This window comes from Astyanax mexicanus, chromosome 7 (genome assembly GCF_023375975.1).
Source record: "Astyanax mexicanus isolate ESR-SI-001 chromosome 7, AstMex3_surface, whole genome shotgun sequence".
Classification (NCBI taxonomy): domain Eukaryota; kingdom Metazoa; phylum Chordata; class Actinopteri; order Characiformes; family Acestrorhamphidae; genus Astyanax; species Astyanax mexicanus.
The window spans coordinates 39,330,554-39,355,671 of record NC_064414.1 but is presented as its reverse complement, the minus strand read 5'-3'; the positions used below and the strand labels follow the sequence as shown (position 1 = coordinate 39,355,671).

The 25,118-nt window shown below is 38.9% G+C and overlaps 1 protein-coding gene across 1 annotated transcript in view; it reads right to left on the bottom strand.

The window, feature by feature from the left end:
- ptk7b (protein tyrosine kinase 7b) overlaps positions 1–25,118 on the bottom strand; it is a 139,753-nt gene that overhangs the window by 30,804 nt on the left and 83,831 nt on the right. The window contains exon 2 of the mRNA XM_022684636.2: positions 11,365–11,661. Within this exon, the coding sequence (XP_022540357.2) occupies positions 11,365–11,661 (297 nt within the window). The remainder of the gene's footprint in view (positions 1–11,364; positions 11,662–25,118) is intronic.

Below are 25,118 nucleotides of genomic sequence, written 5' to 3'. Positions count from 1 at the left end.
TGAGAGAGAGAGACATCTATCACTTACTTGACAGCACATCATTTCCACTGAAGGAAGTATAAATGGCAGCTTTCTGCTGGAGCAAATAGCTCAGACACTCACACACAAGCACACAAAAATCTAAAAGTAGTATTGCTCTGTTTAAGTGGACATTTCCCATTTCATTAAATTCAGTTAATTGGTTCCAGTTTTCAGGTTCTAATATAGGGTTTGTTTTCGGCTGCAAGAACATGAACATGAAACTGGTTTGCCATTTTTTTTCCTTTCCATAATCCACAAGAAATTAGGGCTGCACGATATTAGAAAAACATTGCAAACGTTTTTTTTTTCTACGATATATATCGCGATATTAAACAATGCAGGGCCAATGGTGTCACCAGCCTCACCCCCACCTGTGCGAAAAAAGCAGAGAAAACAGCAAAACAAAAGTAGTCGACCCTTTAATCAGGGATTTAAATGGCTTTTAAAAAGGTAAATAAGAGCGTTTTTCTGGGATTAAAAGCGTGACTTTAGCTGTAACTGGAAATATCTGCGCAAAACCGGGCTGTACTGATGTGCGCAGCTTTCGATACGTGTTTACAAGCACGTGCCCAAACATGTGGATGGAGGCCATGCGGTTACCTTGTGTTTACTCCTGCCCCCCCTTACGCTCCCCCTCCCCCTCGCGCTTCTCAGGCAGCAACAGCCTGTCACTCACACAGACACAGAGACAACGCTGTGTATCTATTTCTTGTGGCAAGAACCAAAACATTGCAACATGACTTTTGATTTTGATTGCCTTAAGTGACATTGCACGACCTGCAATGTGTCTATTGTGCATGCACACATCGCGATGACGATGCTTAAACGATATATTGTGCAGCCCTACAAGAAACCTAGTATTCAATAGTCAATATAGGCTTTGCAATTCTATTAATTTTAGCACACTGTAGTTTGTCAGTAATTTATTTAACTCATTTACACAAATCTCAGATTTTTGCTTTGCAACCGGCCAATACTTCTTACAGAATATGACATAATGTAAACTTCTTATAAAACTTCATGTCATGTTTTTTTTATCACATCGAGCCGTAATATGAAAATACATCAGCTGGAAGATGAAGATGATATAAATCCTTCAGTTTCAGCATGGCTCCATAAGTTTTTTGTCACGATCTTGTGAGTGCTGTGTTATAACAATACGCAAACTGAGAAATCCAATAATACTCCAGTTTAAGGCAGCAACTAATGATTATTTTGGTGATTCCACAAATCTGTCGACTATTCTCGATAATTTAAAAATAAACAAACACTTCCTGTGGGAACAGCTTCTGCTCCTAGCTTTCTATATCATTTCAAAACGATAGAAACAATACATTTAAAAATCCCATAAGACATTTAAATAGAAAATATGCTTATATTTAGTGAGATAATCTGTAGTATGTCATCATATGACAGAGACTGAGTATAAACTGAATGAGCAGCCCTTACCCCTCCCCCACTGCATTTCTTTTTCCAGTACACTGAGGAGTACATTGCATTAGCTTGCACTGACTAGTTAATACTGCAATTTGGAGTCAATATTGACAATAATATTGACTAATCGTTGCAGCTCTGCTCTGGTTAAGATTATACACAAACTGAGAAATATGATTACTGAAAATCCAGCTCTTTTATCAGACTTCTTAATTAGATTCTTATACTTTACTCCAAACTAAGAATCTAATCAGGGTATGCTGTTAATATCACTAGAACTGCAGAAATAAGATTTTAAACATTGTTCTACAGAGACAGGACTGAACAAAGGACATGTGTTTGTGTCTGTTCGTGCAGTGTATACCTCTCTTCCCATTTTCGACTTCCAGTTTTATTACAAACAAGCATCAGATATTCATTACATACATACATACATATATTAAATTATCCATGAAATTCCCAGAATATAACTCTACTCAAAAAAAAAAAAAGAAAAAAACATATATAAATTTCCCTTTGCTCACATACTTTACATACGCCATCTTTCCACCCTATCCAAACCCTTCACTCAAGCACACCCTTCATTTGCACTCTGGGAAATACACTTTTGTTTAAAATACTCTTTTAAACACATAGTCTTTCCAACCAGGGGAAACAACATATTGGACCAGGTCTTTACTACACACAGAGGAGCCTACCGAGCATCCCCCCTCCCCCACCTGGGAGCCTCTGATCACCTCACCATTATGCTAATGCCAGCTTACAGACCACTGGTTAAAGTCACCAAACCAGTTCTTAAGCAGGTACGAGTATGGCCAGAGGGTTCCTCAGAGGCACTTCAGGACTGTTTCAGCACAACAGACTGGAATATGTTCAGAGAGGCTGCCACCCACAACAACTCCACAGACATTTAGGAGTACACAGAAACTGTCTCTGCCTACATCACCAAGTGCACTGATGATGTAACCGACCTCAAGACCGTCACTGTTCGAGCGAATCAGAAACCATGGCTGACAGGAGAGGTCCACAAGCTCCTGAAGGCTAGAAATGCAGCCTTCAGAACAGGTGACCAGGCAGGCCTGAGGTCAGCCAGGGCCAGTCTGTCCCGCGGGATCAGGAAAGCTAAGAGGCTGTACTCAAAGAAGATTTCCCAACACTTCAGTGACAGCAGAGACACACAGAACCTGTGGCAGGGTATCCAGTCTATCACAGGCTATAAACCACATTCACAGACCTGCGACAGCGACACATCTCTGCTGAACGACCTGAATGGGTTCTTCGCAAGGTTCAAGCCACTCAACAACACACCCGCCCAGAAATCCATCCTTCCTCCTGGTGACCAGGTGCTGACGCTGTCCCCAGACAGTGTGAGGAGAGAATTCAGCAGGATCAATGCTCGGAAAGCTCCTGGGCCTGACAACATTCCTGGCCGTGTGCTGAGAGACTGTGCCTGGGAACTCGCAGAGGTTTATACTGACATTTATAACACCTCTCAGGCGGTGGTTACCACATGCTTCAAAGCCACCACCATCATCCCTGTCCCAAAGAAGGCATCGATATTCTGTTTCAATGACTATCGTCCTGTTGCACTCACCCCCATCCTCATGAAGTGCTTCGAACGACTAGTCATGCATCACATCAAGTCTTTGCTCCCCCCCTCCCTGGACCCCTACCAGTTTGCTTATCGGTCAAATCGCTCGACCGATGATGCCAGCTCCACTGTTCTCCACTCAGCCCTCACACACCTATACAAGAAGAACACCTACGTCAGAATGCTGTTTGTTGACTTCAGCTCAGCATTCAACACAATCATCCCCCAACAGCTCATACACAAACTGGACAGTCTGGGGCTGAGCACTTCACTGTGCAACTGGCTATTAGACTTCCTGACTGGAAGACCACAGGCAGTGCGGGTTGGCAGCAGCACATCCAGCATCACCACACTGAACACAGGGGCTCCCCAAGGATGTGTGCTGAGCCCCCTTCTGTTCACTCTGCTGACCCACGATTGCACACCAGCACACACCTCCAACCTCTTCGTCAAGTTTGCGGATGACACGACCGTGGTGGGTCTCATCAGCAACAACGATGAGTCACACTACAGGAGCGAGGTGAGCCGCCTGGCCTCCTGGTGCAAACACAACAATCTCTCTCTGAACACAGAGAAGACCAAGGAGATTGTTGTGGACTTCAGGAGAACTCACACACTGCACACCCCTCTGTTCATCAACGGAACTGCTGTGTAGAGGGTGAGCAGCACCAAGTTCCTGGGTGTGCACGTCACAGAGGACCTCTCCTGGAGCACCAACTCAGCGTCACTGGCCAGGAAGGCAAATCAGCGTCTCTACTTTCTCCGCAAGCTGAGAAGAGCTGGAGCCCCCACCCCCATCATGACCACCTTCTACAGAGGGGCCATCGAGGGCATACTGACCAGCTGTTTCACCGTGTGGTACTGGGCCTGCACAGCATCCTGCCGCAGGACCCTCCAGCGCATCGTGAGAGCAGCTGAGAAGATTGTTGGCACCTCTCTCCCCTCCCTTCAGGACTTGTACAGCTCCCGCCTCACACGGAAAGCCCTCCGTCTGGCAGGAGATCCCTCTCACCCACTACACAGCTTCTTCAGCCTGCTGCCATCAGGTAGGAGACTGAGGAGTCTCGGGGCGAGGACCAGCAGACTGCGAGACAGCCCCATCCATCAGGCTGTGAGGATGCTGAACTCTCTTCCTGCTCTACCCCCCATCCCAATCCTGCCCCCAGCACACACTCACTCAGCATCCTGACCCCCCCACTAATAAAGTACTGAAACTCTGCACTACAATGCACAAAGTACTGGTCCCTTCCAAACGGACTTGCACTACACAACACCTGCACTACTGATATACTTGCACTGTCAATACGCACTTTAATTCCACTTAATTAAACTGTGAACTTTAAGGACTTACGCACCCATTCACTTTACCAGCCTTAAGCTATATACCATATACCGTATTTGCACTACTGTTATTTACTATTTTTACTGTCATTCCATCTCGATCACCATCATTATTGCACTATTGTCTTACGTATGTTTATTGTGTCTTGCTGTATTGAACATATAGTGTCTCCCACTCTTTTAGATTATAATTATATATCTATTTTTACTTATTTACTTATATTTATATATCTATTCCTCCCCCACACCACTGCACCTTGTTTTTGTCTCATGTATGTCTATTTGTGTCCCTGCTGTATTGTACACATAGTGTCTCCCATTCTCCTTTACTATATCTATTATCTGTACTTGCTGTAAAATTGGGAAGGAGAGTAACGTAATTTCAGTTCTCTGTATGTCCTGTACATATGCAGTATTGACAATAAAACTACTTGACTTGACTTGACTTTATACCCTCTATAAGAAGGAATGTAAGCCATTTGTTGGCTTCACTGGTGTGTGAGATTAGTATGCACAGTGTGTGTGAGCTAGGCTTAATTGAAGCCTGCTGGATCAATAGAATGTAAATATAAAAGGCTGGACAGAGGAACCACCTAACATTTACTATGTTGAGGACAGCTTAGTTTAGAGTGCGCTACAAAAAACAGACACGTATAATGGTTCTATACTTCCTCTTAGAAGAAATGTGCACTAACATGGAGGTAAATGTAGATCACATACTCTCAATATGTCTAATTTATGTTTTAAATTAAAGGATAAAGTCAGCTCTGTTTTGTGTATGTTCTGGAACTGTGGAAGGATCCATAGTTATCAGAAAGAAGTCAAGATATACAAGACAAATGTGACTGTCACCCAATACCCAATACATTTTTTGTTTGATTAAGCGTATTTTTGCACTATAAGGCGCACCGTATTATATGGCGCATGATCAATAAATGTCTATTTTCTGGTCTATTTTCATACATAAAGCGCACTGGATTACAAGGCACATTATGCGACACTAGTAAGGAACAGGGGCGTCACCATGTTTTCCTTCTAATTCAGCAGTTCTTGCCACTGGATGACCTGTACAGCTAAGATAAGTAAACTAAACTGTAAAAAAATATATATTTTTTATATATTTTTATTTTAAGTCAAACTTAAAATAAGGTGGTTTGTCCCACGTAGCTTGTTTTAACATGGTAAACGCACAGGCTACAGTCCAATATACTCACCTCTGAATGGCAAAAAGGTAGCGTTAGCATGGTTAGCGGCTAATGCTAATGCTAGCCGGGGTTTCGCAGCAGGCTATAGTCTGATATACTCACCTGTGAAGATTGCTCCTTACAACCTGACTGGTAAAAATCATATTTTGCGTGCACTGGATTATAAGGCTTACTGACAATTTTGGGGAAAATTAAAGAATTTTAAGTGCGCCTTATAGTGCAAAAAATATGGTATTAGCTTGTCTTAAATTGTTTTTCATTTAATGTAAATAAAATGTAACTTAACATATATCATAACTGTTTTTTTTTTTATTTATGGCATGTTTTTTGATTAGTCCTTTTACTCCCAAAGACCTTGCCTATACATTATCGTATTGTGATAAATGGTCTCATTGTATTGACAGTAGTTTTTTTAGCACACTGAGTATATCATCAGTACTTAAAGATCACTGGCCTAAGTGTGCAGCATTCAATTACAGAGAGACATTTTTTATAAGTGTTTCTCACTGCCTTCATTACTGATGCATTTAAACTGCAATCACATGTACTGCGTAAATATTGTGTATCATGAAAATGGCTTTAAATACTGTAATACAATATTCTGACATTGCCCAGCTCTATCTTGTCTTATTCTTTGAAGTTTGCAGAGCTTGGCCTGGTTTACAATCCTTTTTCTTTGTCTCTTTCTTTTTCTTACACGTAAAAATAAATAAATGTAGATGGTGAACACATTTTGAGCTTAGAAAAATCTTGTTAAAAACACATTGCGCATTTCTGTCTCATTCGTATTATCCTGTTGACACTGTGGGAAGTGTTTGGATTAGTGAGGATTAGTTTCTGTTGATTGGGAACAAATCACCAAACTTTAATATGGAGCCGTCATCTGGAAACATCTCTCAGAGCTTGACAATCATTGGAGTTCTTGTGTTTTTTTAACACATTAATGCACATGCAGATGTTTGATCTGTGCTAGTTTAAACAAGTCTTTGGATTTGTCTATGGGATAATCCTATTTGCTGTAGTATTATCTAGAAAGTGGCACACTGCGTGCCCTTTTTTCCAGCAGTATCCTGCCTCTTAAGATGTTTTGGGGCCATGTGTTCAGATAGGATTCAGATAAGATTAATTCAAGGGGTCCTGGGGTAAATTCCATTTTGTACATGTGCTTCTCAGTTGTTATTATTTCTATCTGAATGGTCCATGTCACTGTTCTTTTGCTTTCTGCCCTAAAAGTCAAAAGCTGCCAACTGTTTTTAATGAAACCCATGGTGTGACCATTTCAATTCAATGTAATACACATCTCTGATTTACCAGGTAGTTCCCTTCCATTGCGAAAAAAAACTGCTACATGGTGTGTCTGGATGGGCAAGTATGTTGTGCTGGTACGAGTAGATCACAAGTAGATCAGACACAGCAGTGCTGCTGAAGTTTTTAAACACCCATCACCGTATCAGACTCTCCTACTTAGCTGATCCCTTTTGGAGACAGAAGCTCATCTGTTCACTTTCTGTTCCTTAATCAGAGCCCAAAGGACCAACACCACCATGACCCACCACTTAAATAATACCAGCTCTGTGGTGATATTAACTATTACAGAACAGGGTGAAGGGAGGATAATAACGTATGCTGAGAAACACATATTCTAAAATTATTTAACATGTAAAACTAAAACAATCTGAACAGGGCTTCACGTTTTAACTCTCTGTTGAAACAGCTATTTCTTAAAAAAGGTTGCTCCCATGTTGAACACTGGACTAGTGAAGTCTTATGACTACACATGTGGAAGTAGTTTTTTTTATGGGGATATGGGGAAATGCATTAATATGCAGAAATACATTAATGAAACACAAAAAATACAAAATATTTAACATAAGCAAGACTGTCAATTGGAGGTTTTGAATGTTGGCTTTTGGTTAATTACCAAATACCTGAGGAAGGAGACGTAGCTGACAGAATTTTACTGTAAATTTTACAGATATTATTTTACAGTGTAGTAGACATGCCGACTCCCCTTTGTGTTAACAGACAATCTGGGAAATTCCAAAGCACAATGTGAGTACTCGTCCTCTCCTACCACCATCCTGCCTCTCCCACCAACTTGAAAAGCCAAGTTTGTACAGAGACAAGAATCTGCTCTCTATGAAAATGCAAAAAGCACGTCCTCTTATTACAGACCAGCAGAGCCAACAGATCAAACCCACAGAGACCTGAGTAACTCTGTCTTTGTGTGTGTGATGGGGTGTGAAGGAGGTTGTGCAGGGTAACGGGGCTGACAAGGTGCTATCTCCTCCAGGGAGTAGGCTCTTGAGTTCCCTATCAGGCTTATACTGTCTCGTATGACAGACCAGAGCACACACACACACACACACACACACACACACACACACACACACATGCATACAAATGCACAGACATCCTTATTGGTCTGCAGCCAGGCCGAGTAGACAACCAGCTATTAATCGCTACGAGGATTTTCTGAAGTTAGTATGTCAGGGCAGTAGGTTCTGAGTGGAAAATGGCTTACCAGGAGCCCTTTTATGTTCCAGAAAGAAAAATAAGGCTGTTTTCATAGGCGCTGCCGAACTACAGGATCCTCTCTTGCGTACACGGGTCATTACGTCTCCTTTAAACATTCAATGCTTTTTATTACGACTATAAATCACCATTAATTGCTTGACATAAAACACAGAGTGTTTCTTTAGGTCAAACGTGGGGTTCCAAAAGCAATAATAAGGTCCTGCCGGGAAAGCCACTGCCCTTCATTAATGAAAACTCAGGTTAGCATCAGCCGCCAAACTCTGCTCATGGAGAGACATCAGACAGAACTGAGGCACAGCTTCAAACTGATACAACTATAGATAGTTATCTGTTTAGGTCTGTGACAATGACCAATGTTTGAACTATATACTGTCTCAGTAATACTTGAGATACTAGGATCATTATATGCCACAGATATCATGATAGTACAACAGCATTTACACACTACTTCTATGAACTAATGAATGTGTTTAAATACCCTACATAAATTAAACATAAATACTATGGGCTCTATTTTAGCAATCTTTAGGTAAGCTGTCAACCATTCACTGTGTCATTGGGTCTTTGCTATCGTAACGCAGGGAAAAGTATGTCTTGCGTCGCTCGAAACAGGCAAAAGGGCATTTTTTAGTTTTTTTTTAGTTTCTCTGGTTTGTATCAGTTGATGAGTTTGTTTACTTGTAGCGATTTCTCCTTCTGTTTGGTTTCACACAGGCATTAACCTATACGATATAACAATGCGTATACGATACCTATGCAATATAACAATAAGTAAGTCAGGAGCTACCTGTGATTCTGCAGAGTTACAGTACAGAAATAAAATGTTGAAAAGTAATAAAAGATGTATTTTGTAGTGTTTTCAAGTTTCTATTTCACAGTGTTTTAAATTAGCCAGGAAAGGAAATAGTTTAAATGTGGAACTAAACTATTGTGCTTGGCTTTCGCTTTACTGCTTTTCATTCATCTCTTGAGTGAAACAGAAGCCAACATAAAATGTGCTGAAATGAGAAGGTTTTAAATCTGTCAAAAGATAAACTTCCCTACCCACATTTTAGTTCCTCAAAAACAACTTATCTTACATAGTAGTTTTATAGTTGCTACTGAATAACATATAACACTTACTGAATATTCTTAAGTCTTAAGGGTAAAAACTAAAGTATTTCTGCAGATTAAGGTGCTGTAATTATCAGCAGTCATGAGATGAATGAGGTGTGTGTAAGGGGTTAGACACTATAATATGCAGTGTGTGTTGGTCTTTCAGGACTAAGAGCTAGAAACACAGATAAGTGGTTCCAGATACGTGTTAAAGTCATTACAGCAGGAGTAAAACCCTGAAAATCCTTCAAATGAAGACATCACTTCTTCTGACAACAACACAAAACAACTTCTGCCCAGCCTGTCTAAGCCAAAACATTAACTTGTCAAAAAAAAGGAGAGAGAGGGGCCCATCCGAAAAAAAAAAAAAAAACTTCAGTAGAAAAACAAGGTTGTCATTTAAGACGTGAGTGGAACAGAGAGCTTTGGTGTAAGTCGCTCGTGAAACACAAGTGGGGTCTGATGGTTTTGATTACGTGAGAGAACCCAAAATGAAGCCTCTGAGTGGAAAGTGCTTTTGAAAAGGTACAAAAGGTTTGGGTGAATGAAGAACATGTGAAATCAAACGTAAAGGCAAGGACAGTGATCATCTAGACAGGAATAATTACATGGCTGCGAGCAAGATTACCCTCCATGGTAATTTCTCACACAAAGGCCTTTTCACAGCACGCGGGAAGACAGACTGTAACACAATGCAAAGAAATGAGAAAAGGAGCTGGGCGGCACTTCTACTAATTCTGAACATGACGAGAGGGCACGCAATGCTATATAAAACTCTCTCGGCACTGAAGGACTGTGGAGAATGGTGTAGAAATAAAAACATAGGTTATAAGAAACTGCTCTGACTATTTACTTTAGATTTTTTTAGATAGAGTTGTTTTAAAAGTTTTGTGGCTTTATGTACAAAAAAAATCCTTTTAAAATGACATGCAAACATATGGACACCCTCTGATTTCTGTGAATAAAAGCTTCATTAAGCTATAATCTAACATTTCTTTAATCAAGTACTTTTTTATCTGTCTTTTACAGTTTCAGCATAACTTAAAAAATATGGACAAATGTTCAGCCATGGTAAGCAGCCCATTTAGTTTTTTTGGGGATATTTTCACACATTCTACCTCAAGAAAGGTCAAAAGATCCATGATATTTTCAACACCTTACCTTTTCTAATGATGGCTAACAAGCTAATTAAGTCTAGGTCTAAAATCTTCAAACTTATAGGGTGCCCAAACGTTTGCACTGCACATTTATCTACTCTATAATCTAAAATGCTATTAAAAAGCTATGAAATAGTGTAGAAAATATTCTATGTTAACTGAGGTGGAGTTACGGACATTAGTAGCAGTATCTTGTTGTGTCTTGAAAGCAGTCTATTTTTTATTTGTTTTGCTATTTACTGTATAGTATTCATTTTAATAAAATTTTAATTAAAGTGCATTTCTGCACTTTATATTTGTAGTTTGTTTCTGCTACATTACTTGCAGTTCTTTTGTTGTTGTATTGAAAGTTTGAAACTTGTCAAACTGCCAAGAATATTGCTATCTTAAAAATACCCTGAAATATTGTGATATTATCTTAGGGCCATATCACCCACCCCTACATAGCAGAATTGACCACACTAGCGAGGTCTGGAAATAGCTATATAAATCTATATAAATGGCTTATGTTGCAAATTACTTGTTTAAACTGTTATAGATAAAACAAGTAAAACTGAGTTTACATTACCTATAAAATATAAAATAAAATGAAACAGAGCCTGCTATAATAAAACAAACTGTATACTAACTGTGTTACAAGCTTTAAAACTTAAACACCAAAATAGCACACGTTTAAATTAGAAAATTAGCAGGTTTTTGAGAGGGAGCTCAACCCTTTTTTATTTTCTATAGTTAAAGATGCTTCTCTGTGGTGGTGCATCATAACCTGCTGCAGTAAAAGGAGATACTAAAGTAAAGTGGAAACACACTCGGCTCTTCACACTCACTGTTCAGAGGTGTTTCTTTGTTTTGTTTGTTTTATTAAGATGTGATTTAACAACCATAATAAATATGGAGTTTCCAGATATATGCACTCTATCATCTGGTACTTGTTAAATAAGAATAAGCTTTGGAAATGCAGCAGGAAGAAGATCAAACTCACATTTGATGTTGAAGGAGGCGTTGGCAGAGGTGGCTACTTCTCCACTGGCCACGTTGGTGGCCACACACTGGAAGTTGCCCGTGTCCAGGTGCCGGTCCACCGCAGTAAACTTGAGGTTGCTGCCTTCCAGGAAGCGGCGCTCAGAGTCCAGCACGGTCTGACCGTCCTGCAGCCAAGAGTAACTCACCCCCGCGGCCTCACTGACCTCACAGCGCAGCATCGCACTGCGGCCGTGTGAAGCATCCTGAGACTTGGGCTCTTTGGAGAAGTGCAGAGACGAGGCCTGCACACACAGCACTGAGAGAGAGAGAGAGAGAGAGAGAGAGAGAGAGAGAAAGAGGTGTAAATAATTACAGACCACAAAAAGTCAATATAAACAGCTAAATTTATTCTGTAAAATTCCATAATTTATGTTAACTGATCAGTTTAACTTGTTAAATTGAATAAGTTGGTCAACCAGCATGATCAGCAAAGACCATACTCAAAAGCAATATACACGGAGATCGCCAGTTCGAATCATGTTCATGTAGTTTGCCATCTGCTACCAGAGCCCTGAGGGAGCACAATTGACTTTGCTCTCTCTGGGTGGGTAGATGGCGCTCTCTCCCTTCATCACTCCAAAGGGTGATGTCGCTCAGCACAAGGCGTCTGTGAGCTGATGTATCAGAACCGAGTCGCCGCGCTTTCCTCCGAGTGCTCTGTGATGTTACTCTGTAATGCTGCATCTGCAGCAGTTCGAAAAGAAGCAGTGGCTGATTGTCGGAGGAGCCATGTGCTAGTCTTCACCCTCCTGATGTTGGGGCATCACTAGTGATAAGGGTGATTCCTTATGAGTGGGTTGGGTAAATGGTCTTGCAAATTGGGGAGAAAATGGGAAAAAAAGTAGAAAAAAGCAATATACACTATGCTTGTCAAGAGCTGTTTTTAACCACCTTGACCGTTAAAGACCAGCTTAAACCATTTGAAACCAGTTACCAGTACCATTGAGTATTTGAGCTGCATTTTTCAGCAAGGAATTCAAAGAAACAAGAACAGATTTCTAAAATTTTAATTCCTTATAAGAATTACAATAAGACATATCTCAACTTTAGCAACCAGTATATACCATATTCTTAAATGATTATATTTAGAGGTGAAAATGCTTCTTTTCCTTCTCTACACTTTAGTAGCAAAAGCCCTGATACTCTGCCAGATCTTCTACAGTCTCTCTAAAACATCCTTCTCAATCTCTCTCTCTCTCACACACACACACACACATACACACTCATGGCCCATCACCTCGAAGACATATATGTGGTGACACACATGAACTCATACACTTCCCGCTGTCGTTATGTTTTAGCTCTTAAGGAAGCTACTGCAGTTCTGCAGGCTTTAGAACAGCAGGATCTGAATGGTGGGTGAGTAAGAGAGAGGCATATAGTCCAGTGGCTCATTATGGCCTTAAGGCCAGTTTGTTTACATGGGGTTAATATGATTCTCCATTTTTATACAGTAAAAATCTACATCTTTGTACTTTGTGATTTTAGCCACCCCTTGAGGACACACTTCACACATGCTTTTTGAGAGAAACAGAATCGTCATCGTCAAAAAAAAATGTGGTACTGAAGCAAATATTGTCTTGCCAGCTTCATTAAAGTTACACAGTGCAGTTAGCAGCATGTCAAGTCCACAGTGGAAATGACACAGATGCTATTCTGCCTATGAAAGTCACAATGATAAAGAATGTCGCTTTACCTTTTAACTTTTTGAAAAGTCATATTGGAGAATTTATGAGAAAATAAATAATATATTAATGACTTCAGCTGCCTTCAGGTCTTCACATTTTCCCAAACACACACAGAAACAGGCCAACTCTACCCAGCAGGCAGTGTCAGCTTGGGTTTCCTCATGGGAAACATGAGCTGTTTTGTACACCTCCGCAGAACACGCACACAACACGCTGCCCACATTAACCTGATCCTCCACTGTGTACATCACACACATTGATAGCACACATACCAGTCTAAACTAAGAGTCCTAATATGTGCCTAAAAGATGCTGTTTCTCATTTAATAATGTATTACAGTAAACATGCAGGTCACTATATACTGTATCCACCCACAGTAACTCCAGCTTTCTTTTAGCACACCTGAACAATGTCGCCGCCCAACACTACATAATAGAGGGGAAAGTCCTTACTGTTTGTAAGGCAGCTAAAAACACTACTGAATGGGCAACCTCGAGGAGCCAAAGCCAGGCTGAGAACAGCAAACACATTATTTATTATTAGCTTTAGCTTTAAAATGGCTTTTGTACAACAAATCACTTGCATGTGTTGTACCACAATGCAAAGTGTATTTATACTATTTTCAAACCTAAATTACAAAAGGCAATAAAAGGATAACATTAAAAAGTAATGTATAGAGATGTAGCTAATTTTACTGAGGCTGTAAAACACTGAGAATTACTTTATAATAAATTAAAACACAGGGTGTTTCAAATCCTGGAAACAAATCTCAAGGTAGAAATGTAAAAGACCATACCAATAGATAAATATATCCTAAAATCTAATTAAAAATAATATTGTTTTTAATATTTAAAAGAATATGCTTTTAATTTGTATAACCCATCCTAAAATCACTATTACAAAACTTTGCAGGGGGATTTGAATATGAAACAAGGCTTAAGGACAGTAATAAGGGAGAGAAATAAGTTAGAAAGAGTACAGAGAGAAGAAAGATGGATTAAACTAGCTAACATTAATTTAATTAGGTTTTACAGTTTGCAATGTAACATTAATAAGCATATGAGCACTCCGAAGATTCATAACACTAAACACTGTTCACAATCATCCCTGCACCACACCAGAGCTTACTGTTCGCCATCCCAAACTGAATATTGTCTGTCCAAAATATAAAAAAATATATATTTTTTTAATGTTACAGTTATAGTATTATTTTGTTTGCCTTCTACCATAATGTTCTCTGTTGTTTCTCATCTCTTAAAATGTCTCACCTATTTTTCGCCCTGTCTAGATCATTGAGTTTTGACAATTCAAATCTATTTGTAATAAAAGTGCAGTTGTGCCATTAACCAGCGAGAGGCACAGTTTCCCTGCTTACAGTTGCCACTTTTTAAGTTCCTCAGTTGACTGACATGGCGATCCACCACCACATTTACTGTATTTCCGTTAGGGGCTTTAGCATTTAGCTCCATGTTGACCCTCCTCCTCTCACAGCATTTCCACCAAACTGGATGCCTTTTTGTTGAAAGGCGGAGCTTTATCAGTAAACAGACTCTGTATTATAAAAACTTCTAGACATATTTTAACCTTTAAAAATGCTTATAACCAGAATCACTGTATGCTTATTTTCTGTCCTCAAAGCATCCTGAAAGAGCTTTAATTTTATCCCATGTGCTATTTTTATAGTCTTCAGGACGGTGGGACGGTTTTAGTCTGGAGTCCTGGATACTATGAATGCATTTACTATGAATGTTTGTTTCAAAATACACCACTGTTTTGCTTTTGAAAGGAGCAGTGAAACTTGTGAATACTGAAAATGTAGATGATATTTCGAGATATTTAGGGGAATCCATCTCTATGTGGATTAAGGGAGCCAGAATAGACTGGAAATGTCACCTGAATACAATTACCACACCAATACACTGATTTCCATTTCACAACGCTGTCTTTGTCTGTGTGTCTGTGTGTGTCGGTGTGACACTGTGTGTGTGTGTGTGTGTGTGTGCCTGTGTGTAAAAGAGAGGAAGGGAGATAAAAGAGAGTGATCCCCCATGAGACTCAGTAGGGCGCAGGTGGCTGTAATAGCTGGGCTGCTATATGAAGGCAGGAGCTTCTATCTGCTAGATAAGGCAGCAGGGTGCTGGTCAAAGCTCCAATCCCCACAGGACCCCCAGATATTATATCAGCACTGCTCTGCCACAGTCACAGTCTCTGTGCTCATTGGTCACTTTACAAAGCTTCTACAGAACCTGCATGATACCAAACTACTATAAACTAACACACATTAATAAGGCATACAAAACAATAATGACAATAAGATTTTATTATCATTTATTACTCTTTCTATATCTACAAAAAGCATTTTGTAATCAGAAATTAATGTAAAAATCCTAATTTTCAATGGATGCATCTATTCTCAGAAATGTAAATCACCCACCTTTTATCGCCATTTTTAAGCAATATTATGGAACTGTTTTTATTTTTTTTAAACTGTGTATTTAAAGTGTATAAAAAGCAAATGAATTACAATGTTTAAAAGCTCCAAGATATTTAAGTTCTTAAATAAGTTTATTATGGTCTCAGACCTAAATTAGCTTGTTAGCGCTATCAAGTTCCCGACTCCTCAAACCTTGCATGAGCATTTAAGGCATCCATTTCCTCAGTTAATAATGCTATTAAAAATGACAGACAAGAAGGGTAGAGGTCAATCTGAAATCTGAAGATATCTAGACAATATTTATGGAAAAAACTTCTAGGGGTTTATTTGCTAGAAAGGCAAATAAACCTCTGTTTCACTACCAAAGATCTTTAAGAAGATTTTAAATAGGGTTGTAATGGAGCAGGTGCACTGTTTAACTGTGCAGTAATACAGTAAATAAGCAGTGCAAGACTCTTACAGTCTAGTTGTATGTCACTGTATGTAGTGTATGCCTGCTGTTCCAATAATACTTAAGTTAAATGAATAAATAATTGGTGAAGTAATCAGTGCCTAAAATAGGAATGCAGTCAATCATTAGTCAAAATGATGATGCACTTTGCTCCTTAATGAACTATTTCTATCCTAAGTAAGCATGTGCATTAATGCAGGCTAATGGTTAAAGTGTATTATTAAGCTAGCACTGCTACTAGCACTGAGTCATGGGTGTTAAATTACATAGTAGCAGTATTATAAGGGGTCCAATAAAGATATTAAAGTGTCCTAGTCATCATTACTAGTCTCCATTACTACTAATTTTACTATCAGATTGCTATTCCATTTCACCGGTACAGGATGCATTATAGATGATACACTAATAGCTGATGAAGCGTTTTTGAAAAAAGCAATTTACCAATCTGCTTTTTATCAGTGCATACCTCTAAATATAAGCAAAGCTTTAAAGATTAGCACAATAAGCTGGCATTTATACTCCAAAATACAGGTCAGATTGGATTGGATTTTCAGTGGGAAGTGCTGGATCCATCAGATGCAGCCGTTAGATGCATCATGGGTTTGGCATGTCGAGTGCACAGGATGCAGAGTGACAAAGTTTAAAAGAGAAGAGCTATATGCAAATGCATTTTTCCAATCAAAAGAGAGTGAGTTTTTGCCTGATACATCTCTTCCATGCAACATACAAAACATTAATTCTATATTTAAACATGTCGGAGAAGAATGTAAGATTTTTTCTTTATGATCCATCCCTGCCAACATAACGTGGAGAAAAGTTGCAGAAATTGTTGGGGTCTCTTGTGGGTTTAGAAAATATTAATAGATCATTTAATTAGACAAGTTTGACTCTGAACAGAGAGGTCTCTAGCTTTAAGTGTGTCCAAAAGAAATACAAATCAAAAGAATGTAAAATCTCAAATACCTAATAGTGTAAAAACAGACACTCTCTGCAACAACTTCTTCCATCCTTGCCATTCCCAATGCCAGGCTTCAGTCTAAAAAAAGCTTTAATTGGACATGAAGGAAGTGATTCTGTAGATTACATCAGTGCCTCAGAGTGCACTCCCATTGAGACATTGCAGCTGCCTTCAAAGGCCTTCAGACATCTGACAAAAGGCACAGTAATAACTGTCAAATATTAATCATTAAAAACGTAGACTGGGGATATCACTTCAAACTGAACAAGATGAGGAGAAGAACACTGCTGACCTAGATGTGAAATGAAGACGGCACAGTGTCAGCTGCTCGTTAAGGATGTTAGCACACGATGTGAAGCACAGAATCCAGCTTAGCTACACATGTCTTGATTCATATTCATCTAACAGGGTAAGACATGATGAGAAGCTGACTTCATATCATTATAAACCTTTACCAAAAGGAAAGATTCATCAGACTAAATCTGCTGTAACAATGATGCAACTAAATGGAAGTTCCTTCTTCAAAAAAAAAAGAAAAAAGAAAGAACAGACTTCGCCCATCTTAAGTACAAATACAGTGCATAACAGAGATGTTCACCAGACTCTGAAGAGAGTCTTCAGTGTACAAATCTGAGTCAAGTTTTGGGCTTTTGAACTACGTTTTGGTGGACTGAGTCTCGGGTCTTTGGTTTAGAGGCAGAGTCTTAAGGAGATCTGAGGGAGGTATAGAGTGTCTGAACCTAATCTCGGGTCTCTGGTTTATAAGGTGACGCCTTAAAGACTCTGGGGATTTGACATAATTATAGAGTCTATGTTAAGTCTGGAGTCTTATGTCAGGTTCACACTACATGACTCATCAGTCGCTGTGCTGTTCACACTACAGGACTGGTTTTGCTGAAATTCTGAGTTCTTTAGTTGTTGAGACTTTTACAATACATTACTAATCGGCGACACAGGGTCACAAATTACACAGTTTCTTGCTGTGGGAAATCGCCGACTCACCTGTTTGCTTTCCAGAAACACATTTATCATGAGAACACGCCATAACTAAAACAAGAGAACTAGCGATGCCATGCCAGATAATCTCTATAGAGGTGAATGCACACTTGTAATCAATCCAACATGAACAGGTTCATATAAAGCAACTGAGCAAAATCAAATTTTTTAAATGTCTGATCAGTTTTATATTGAAATATGTACTTATGTCCTCAACACAGATCCATATCAAAAGTTTCAGTACCGCAGACATGATTTGTGATAACGCAGGGGATGCGTTTTGTGTCTGTGGTTCTCACTTTCTGTGATCCCATTGACTTTAGATAACTGCTGCTCCTGTCTCCAAGTCGCTGACTGAGTCAGATATTAAATGTGTTAAATATCTGCCAGGTGTCTGTGACTGGTCAGAGATCAGTCGGCGACGGATCGGTTCACACTACAAATTGATCCCCAATTTGCCTCTGAGCATTTTGTCAGCAATCAACGGAAAACTGTCGCTGACTAAAAAACTGGCCGTGTAATGTGAACCAGGCATTAGGGATCTGTGTCTGAACTGAGTCTCAGATCTCTGGTTTATGAGGCAGAGTCTCAGGCACAAATACAAAAATAATCTTGAGTCTCTGGGGTACAAATCTGAGTCAAGTCCTTAGTCTTTGTAGCGAATTTAGTTTCATTTATGTTTCAATAAAATCTTCAACTGATGAGAATTTAATTATGAAAAGACCTTGAGTCCTATAAGAACTGAAGCACTACACTCAATGAGTATGACTCAAACTAAACAAAGAAAAAAATTCAGGCAAAAGATGAAAAGAAACTGCATTTTTCCTTGTGGCAGTAACTACAGTGAGCAAGTCGTATGTTTCAGGTGTGATGAAGTAATACTGGTTTAATCTACATATTTGGCTTAAAAATTGTCTACATCATAAATCTGCGAACATGCATGTATTATACTTGTATAATTAAAAACAACATTTTTACAGATATGCCAAGTCTTTACAACTGTAAATGTCTACGCAGATTTCCTATTATGAGATGTAGTGACTTTTTAGTAGGAGATATTTATGAATATAATAAAAATGTCTACTAACTAACCAATGAAAGTCCATGCACGTTTCTCTAACCTGTATGTAGCAAGATGTAATTAGCAAGCTCAAAGTCAGTGGCCTGTTATGAAGTGATTACCTCATTCACAAAGTGACCTCAGGGCAGGGCCCACAGTAGTTCAACCAGTCCCACAAGTCGACACATAAAGAGCATGAATTATGCTTAACAGTTTTACAGGCAGGGTGATTTGATAGTGCTGTCAGACTGCTGGGCCTGGCCAGGAATTCCTGACTAACGAGATTAGCACTCTATTCAGTTCCAGGTTCAGACAAGGGGGTTGGGAAAAAATGAGGGGAAAAATGACTGCCTGAACGGTTAAGCGGTGAAGAAGCACTTAAGTGAGGAATTAGCAGCCATGTATTTACGTCATGTTGTATTGCTTTTGGCACAAATGAGGTAATGTGTGAGAACTCTCAAGTAACACTGAGCTGTTGAGGAGAGATTGTGGCTGTTGTTTTTCTTTTCTATAAAAAGTCTTCATGACAGACATAAACTGGAGCATCCGAGCTTTACATACATAATTCATACAGGCAGAATCAAACCTACAGGCAGCATCCTGACAGCCCGTAATAAAGTACGGTTTACACGTCTCCTCCATTCTCCTCCAACAGAAAGCCACAACATAGACCAGTGACAGCCTGTTTTAATAGCCTCAGCTCCCTCTCTCAACACGTGTGTGTGTGTGAGAGAGAGAGATTGAGAGAGAGAGTAAAGGTAACATCAGAAAGCTGAGCTGTCTGTCAGTGAATGTTATTAAGTGAAGAGGTTGGCGGTATCTTCACCACTCTTGGCTTTGTTTAGAGCGCTAGGCTATAAATAGCTCCTCATCCTCCAGCCGCTAATCACACCTACAGCACCGCCAGCCCCCCAATTACCCAGGGCAACTCTTCAGCTGCTTCACTCTGAAACCGCTGTAATTCTGAGCCCACAACTACAAAAATACAGCACTCTGTCTGGTTTTCATTTTAATACTAATACTACTACTAAAGTGTATTTCCTGAAGAAAAGAGAATAATCACGTTTAAGTGTTTTTCTCTTCCAGGAAATTGCATTGCAAAAGTCATTGTTACGTCTACACGATCACATGGGTAAATTGTTTTTGGTAAATGGTTGCTGTGGTATTTCAGATGGTTGCTAATGTACCTCAGGTGGTGACTGTAATGTTTATAAGTAGCTTTAAGGTGACTGCAAAAGGGATACCAGGTGGTTGCTAAGGGTTTCTAGTTGGGGTAAGACAATATATTGATATTGCAATAAATTGCATTCTTTTTTTATATATTGGGCAGAAATAAAAATATTTTTTCTGAAATTAAGGCGCTCTAAATTTGACTCTAATCAAATAAGGTAATAAGGTAAACCTGTGGTGAAGAATATTGGTTTAGTCAAATTCTGTAAAACTGACACCAACTAATCCATAATTCCTGGTATTTGCTTATTTAGGAGTATTTTATTCTCTCCAGTAACACAGATGTTGTGAAGTTTATCGTAATTAACTGTCTTACAATATACAGAGTATCACAAAAAATCAGAGTATATTAAAATCATTATTATCATGAGCAACATATCCTGATAATATCATATTATGAGATGCCCTGTGATCTCCATCTCTAGTTGCTAAGCAGTTGCAGTGGTATCACAAGTGGTTGCTATGGCATTGGGTCCCATATTTATTTTTTTTATTCAGTTTTAGCCATTAATATTGTGTAAATATTTTAGAAAAAATCACCAAGCAATTAAAAAAAACAAAGATGGCAACCATGGGTTTAATGAAGCAGATATGAGACAGGTTGCCAGTTCAATCCCCTGGACCAGCAGGAACTGATGACATGCACAGCTGAGAGGCTTTGGTGCAAGTCACTCAACCTTTAATCTTTCTCTGGGTGCTAAAGGGAAAAAAGAACAATACAAGGATGTTTAGCAACATTTTTACAAGCTTCCAGTAGATTTAGCCTGGAAAAAGTGTTCCGGAAATGTTCTAATAATGCGTGAAATAATAATATAAATAATAAAAATTGCATTAAAATATTTTTCAATAAAGCTTATTAATAATATCTAACTTTTTTGTATAAAATAGAGCTTAATGATTTATTTGTTTTTTTAGGATTTGAAAAACTCATCCTAAAAAAGTATATTTTTGGGGGTTTCTGATCTGATCCCCTACTCTTTCCCAGCTTCTCAAAATGCTTACACATTTCCCCTGCAATTACATGAAAAAGGGTGAACCAAGGTCCATACTGAAATACTTAATAAATAAAAATTTAATGTGCATTATAAACAACAGTATCGGCCTCTACAAGCATATGCACCATTACTTGTTTAATCTTATGTGACTTCTCCTTAGAAAAGCTCCAGTTTGGCCCAGCCTCAAAAAACTAAATATTCTAACAGATCCCTGAGCAGTCAGAGACAGGAGGGCTTTATGGCAGCATTTTTCTCAACGTAGCAGAGATACTGAGAACCAGACTTAAACGTCTTGGCCCAAAAGAAACACTCAAGGCTGTGAAACATCATAAAAATTATACATGACAAATGATACCTCTTATAGAAGATGGGCTCTTGTAGCTGGCTGGCTTTTCTGAACCACAAGAGATTTATAATCTGAAAGTAAAAAAGCAGTAATGGGGTCGTGCATTCAGCTCTGCAGGCACTATGTAAATATACATTTAAACTATTTTTCTTTACAGCCTTTAAGAGTGTTTGGAGAACTTGGAAAGCTTGGGAAAACCAAAAATACACATGCTATTAATATTAAAGTTGGGCTATAATTCACATTTGATGAACATTCGTCGTTCTTATTCTGCAGTAAGATGGACTTGCGAGGGCAGACCTAGGAGTCCAGCTAGCAATTCAGTCTGCTGTTTACACAGTCACATAAGTAGGCCTATGTCTGGCGCAGTTTTTTTTCAGAATCATTTTTCCTATTTTCTATTTTTTTTCTCTCAAAGCCCCTTACTATAAACAGTCATAATTCATATTTTATATGACCATTTCCAACCTCTATTTATCCCACAGAATTGAACAGGCTGTTTCTGTTACTGTGCCTTTTAGACTGATATATGAAAACGTCCTGTGTTGACTGTACTGTACCTAAAGGAGCAGTACATTGAGAAACACTCTATATACTTTTAGTGTTAATGGGTAGAGCCAAGCTGCTGAAATGTGTATATATGTCAATATCAAAATACTTTGCACTCAACATTTTCAAAAAATAACTCGAGATATTTAATTATTTCGATTGTTAATCACTTTTTTTTTTTTGACATCAGACCTCAGACTATTTTCACTTGAATGCGTCTGTCCAACCTTTCATGGCAAGCTGCACTACAAAGTCAATGACAAGGTGGACAATTTTGGCGAAAACTGGCATTTAATGAAATCGTGATTGACCTAGGTTTTTACTTTGCATTAAAAAATAATTAAAACGCTTTAAAAGTTTCCATATAAATTGTGTCCTTTAAAAAGGACAAAAGTTGATGCACAATTCACTTGTAATAGACAAACTCACATATGAATCCAACCCTGGGTAACACACAATGCAGAGTGAAATGTGACTGTCAATCATGCTAACAGTCCTCCAATAAAATATTCTGCCTGGCCATGACCAAAAGACATGACTCGCATCCAGACAGCTTAGCCCAAAGGGTGTAGCTGTACAAATATATATTCACCAATGCAATACTATGTAAAGATGAGGCAACAGCAAGCGAGCTATTCATTCAGACTCAAATCCATTTTTTTTATCTGTAGGCCTGTACTGGCAAGTCTGTGTCTGTGGCCAGGGTATCATTCCCTAGAGGGGAGCAACACGAAATGAAATAAATTATCCCACTATAATACACAGCTTCTTGCTTTAGCTACAGCCACGCTACTAGAAATAGCTAAAACCAACTGCAGCCTCACAACAATTCCAGAGCTTCAGCTTCAATTTCACAAAGATTAAAATGCTCAGCGCACAAGAGCTCATTCTCTCTCCAGTATATCCAGTGGAACTTTTCTAAAAGCAGATCAGCTGTTGCGTGCGAACAAAGAAACTCCCCAGTGCCTTTTGTTTGTCTCTTGTTGCAGCGCAGAGGGCAGGTATAGTACGGTATGCACGCTAGTGAGGGCAATAGCTACTGGTGAAAAGCAAATGGAAGAGGATTAGTCTCAAACACAGGGAACATGTGTGAAAAACAGCAAATTATTGTAAAATCAGCCCAAAATGGTATGATAATGAATGATGAAATTATAATTTTAATGCTTTAATTAAAATTCATTCATTTAAATAGAACAAAATATTTACAGGTTATAGGATTCACTGATTACAAGAGATGGAACTATAAAAAACAAACCAATATTTCTTCTATTTTTTTCTCCTTAAAAACAAGTAACCATAAAAATGGCGCTATTAGATTGCATTCACAATCAAGAGTATTGTTGAGGTCAGTGCATAAAATGATCACCACCCCACCTCAACCCAACCCCCCCAACTCATCTCATCCCAAAACTGGATGGAGAACAATAATTTCAGTTAACACAGTTCCATTGCTCCACAGCTGGGCTTTATATATCCCTCTAGTCCATGCCATGTATTAATACATAGTGCCAATATGTTAATGTTTATCTGCTCCACAGAGTCATGTTCTATTGGCAATACTTCCCAACAGGGACTAGACAAGCTGTGTATGTGCATCTTCACATCTGTGTCAACAAGGGGTGCAACTTCAAATACATTATGGTGTTTACAATATAGATGATGTCCACAAATATTAATATTATATTTTATTTATTATGTGATGTTTCAGCATTTTAATGTTAGAATGGATATCCAACCCAAGCCACGTAAAATAGTGGTCCTAATAGTTCCACCCCTTTTGTAAGTATGCTAGTATGCTTGTTTGTAGTCATATTTGAGCAGGTGTCGCTGCACAGTGGAACAGTGCACCACAACTCCAGGGTCTGCTAAATCTACTTAAACATCTACTCAACCATACAAGCAATTTTCTCTAAAAGTTTCAATGTTTTTCCTGACCTCAACTGTTAACTGCCATTTCTTAATTACGCAAGCTTTGCTATTCTCAAAGACTTTTCTTGCTTTGTTGGCATCAATTATTTGGCTGCTGACAAGCAAGACTTTGAGGACTCAAGATGATTCATAAGCTTTGAGTTTGCATCACCTGTCTTTTCCTAATGACAACTCTGAACAAGCCACAGCCTTGACTAGCTAATTAGTTCATTTTTTACTAATATAACTATTTTCATTAGCTTTCAAGAATTTATGCAAAGATTAGTGAAAATAGATATTCTTGCACTTATCATAAAAGCTGCTATTTTACAATGTGTTAGAATTTGAGTTCTTATCAATCTCTCTCACCTGGAACCTCTCAACCATAATAGTGCAAATCTTTTTTTTTTTCAGCGAGAGTAATTGGTGCACTCCTGAGGGCAGAGCACCCGCCTGCTCATTACGGCACTCTGCCACAGACACCAGCCCGCATTTGCTCAGACGTTGCTGTAGTGGCACTGTGAGGCCAAGCACTCAGCCCAGCAGTGGGAAGGTTATCGCTGAGTGGGGTTTCCACAGCAACCATTACCCCCCTCCCAGTATCTGCTCTCTCAGTCCACTTGTTCTGGGCCCTCGCTGGTCCCACCATTGTTAAGGAAAAAATAATAATGATAAAAGAAATGCGCTGTCTGCTCCTCCTTACAAAAGACTTTAGTGCTCCTTAATGAAATCGAGGACTGAAGAAGAGCTCTATTATTCTGTTAGCTGCACCTAGCCAGCAGACAGATAATAGGCAATGAAATTGTTGCAGACATGGATGAAATCAACGGGGTGGAAAGTTCAGGATTTCCAGACACACAGTAAGTAACAATCAAATGCATTTTTCCCCAAATAATGTAAGATTTCATACAGCACCATCTGCAAGTAATTGTGAGAAATCACAAGAAATAAAATTAGTGTAGTACTTTAGTGTAGGCTTGTGAACGGCAGTCTATATTACACTTAGTGAACATGTTATTACTATTTTCAGTTTTGTTAAACACACATGTAACCTATGCGCTGTCAGACATGCAATCAGACATGAACAAATTCAACTGA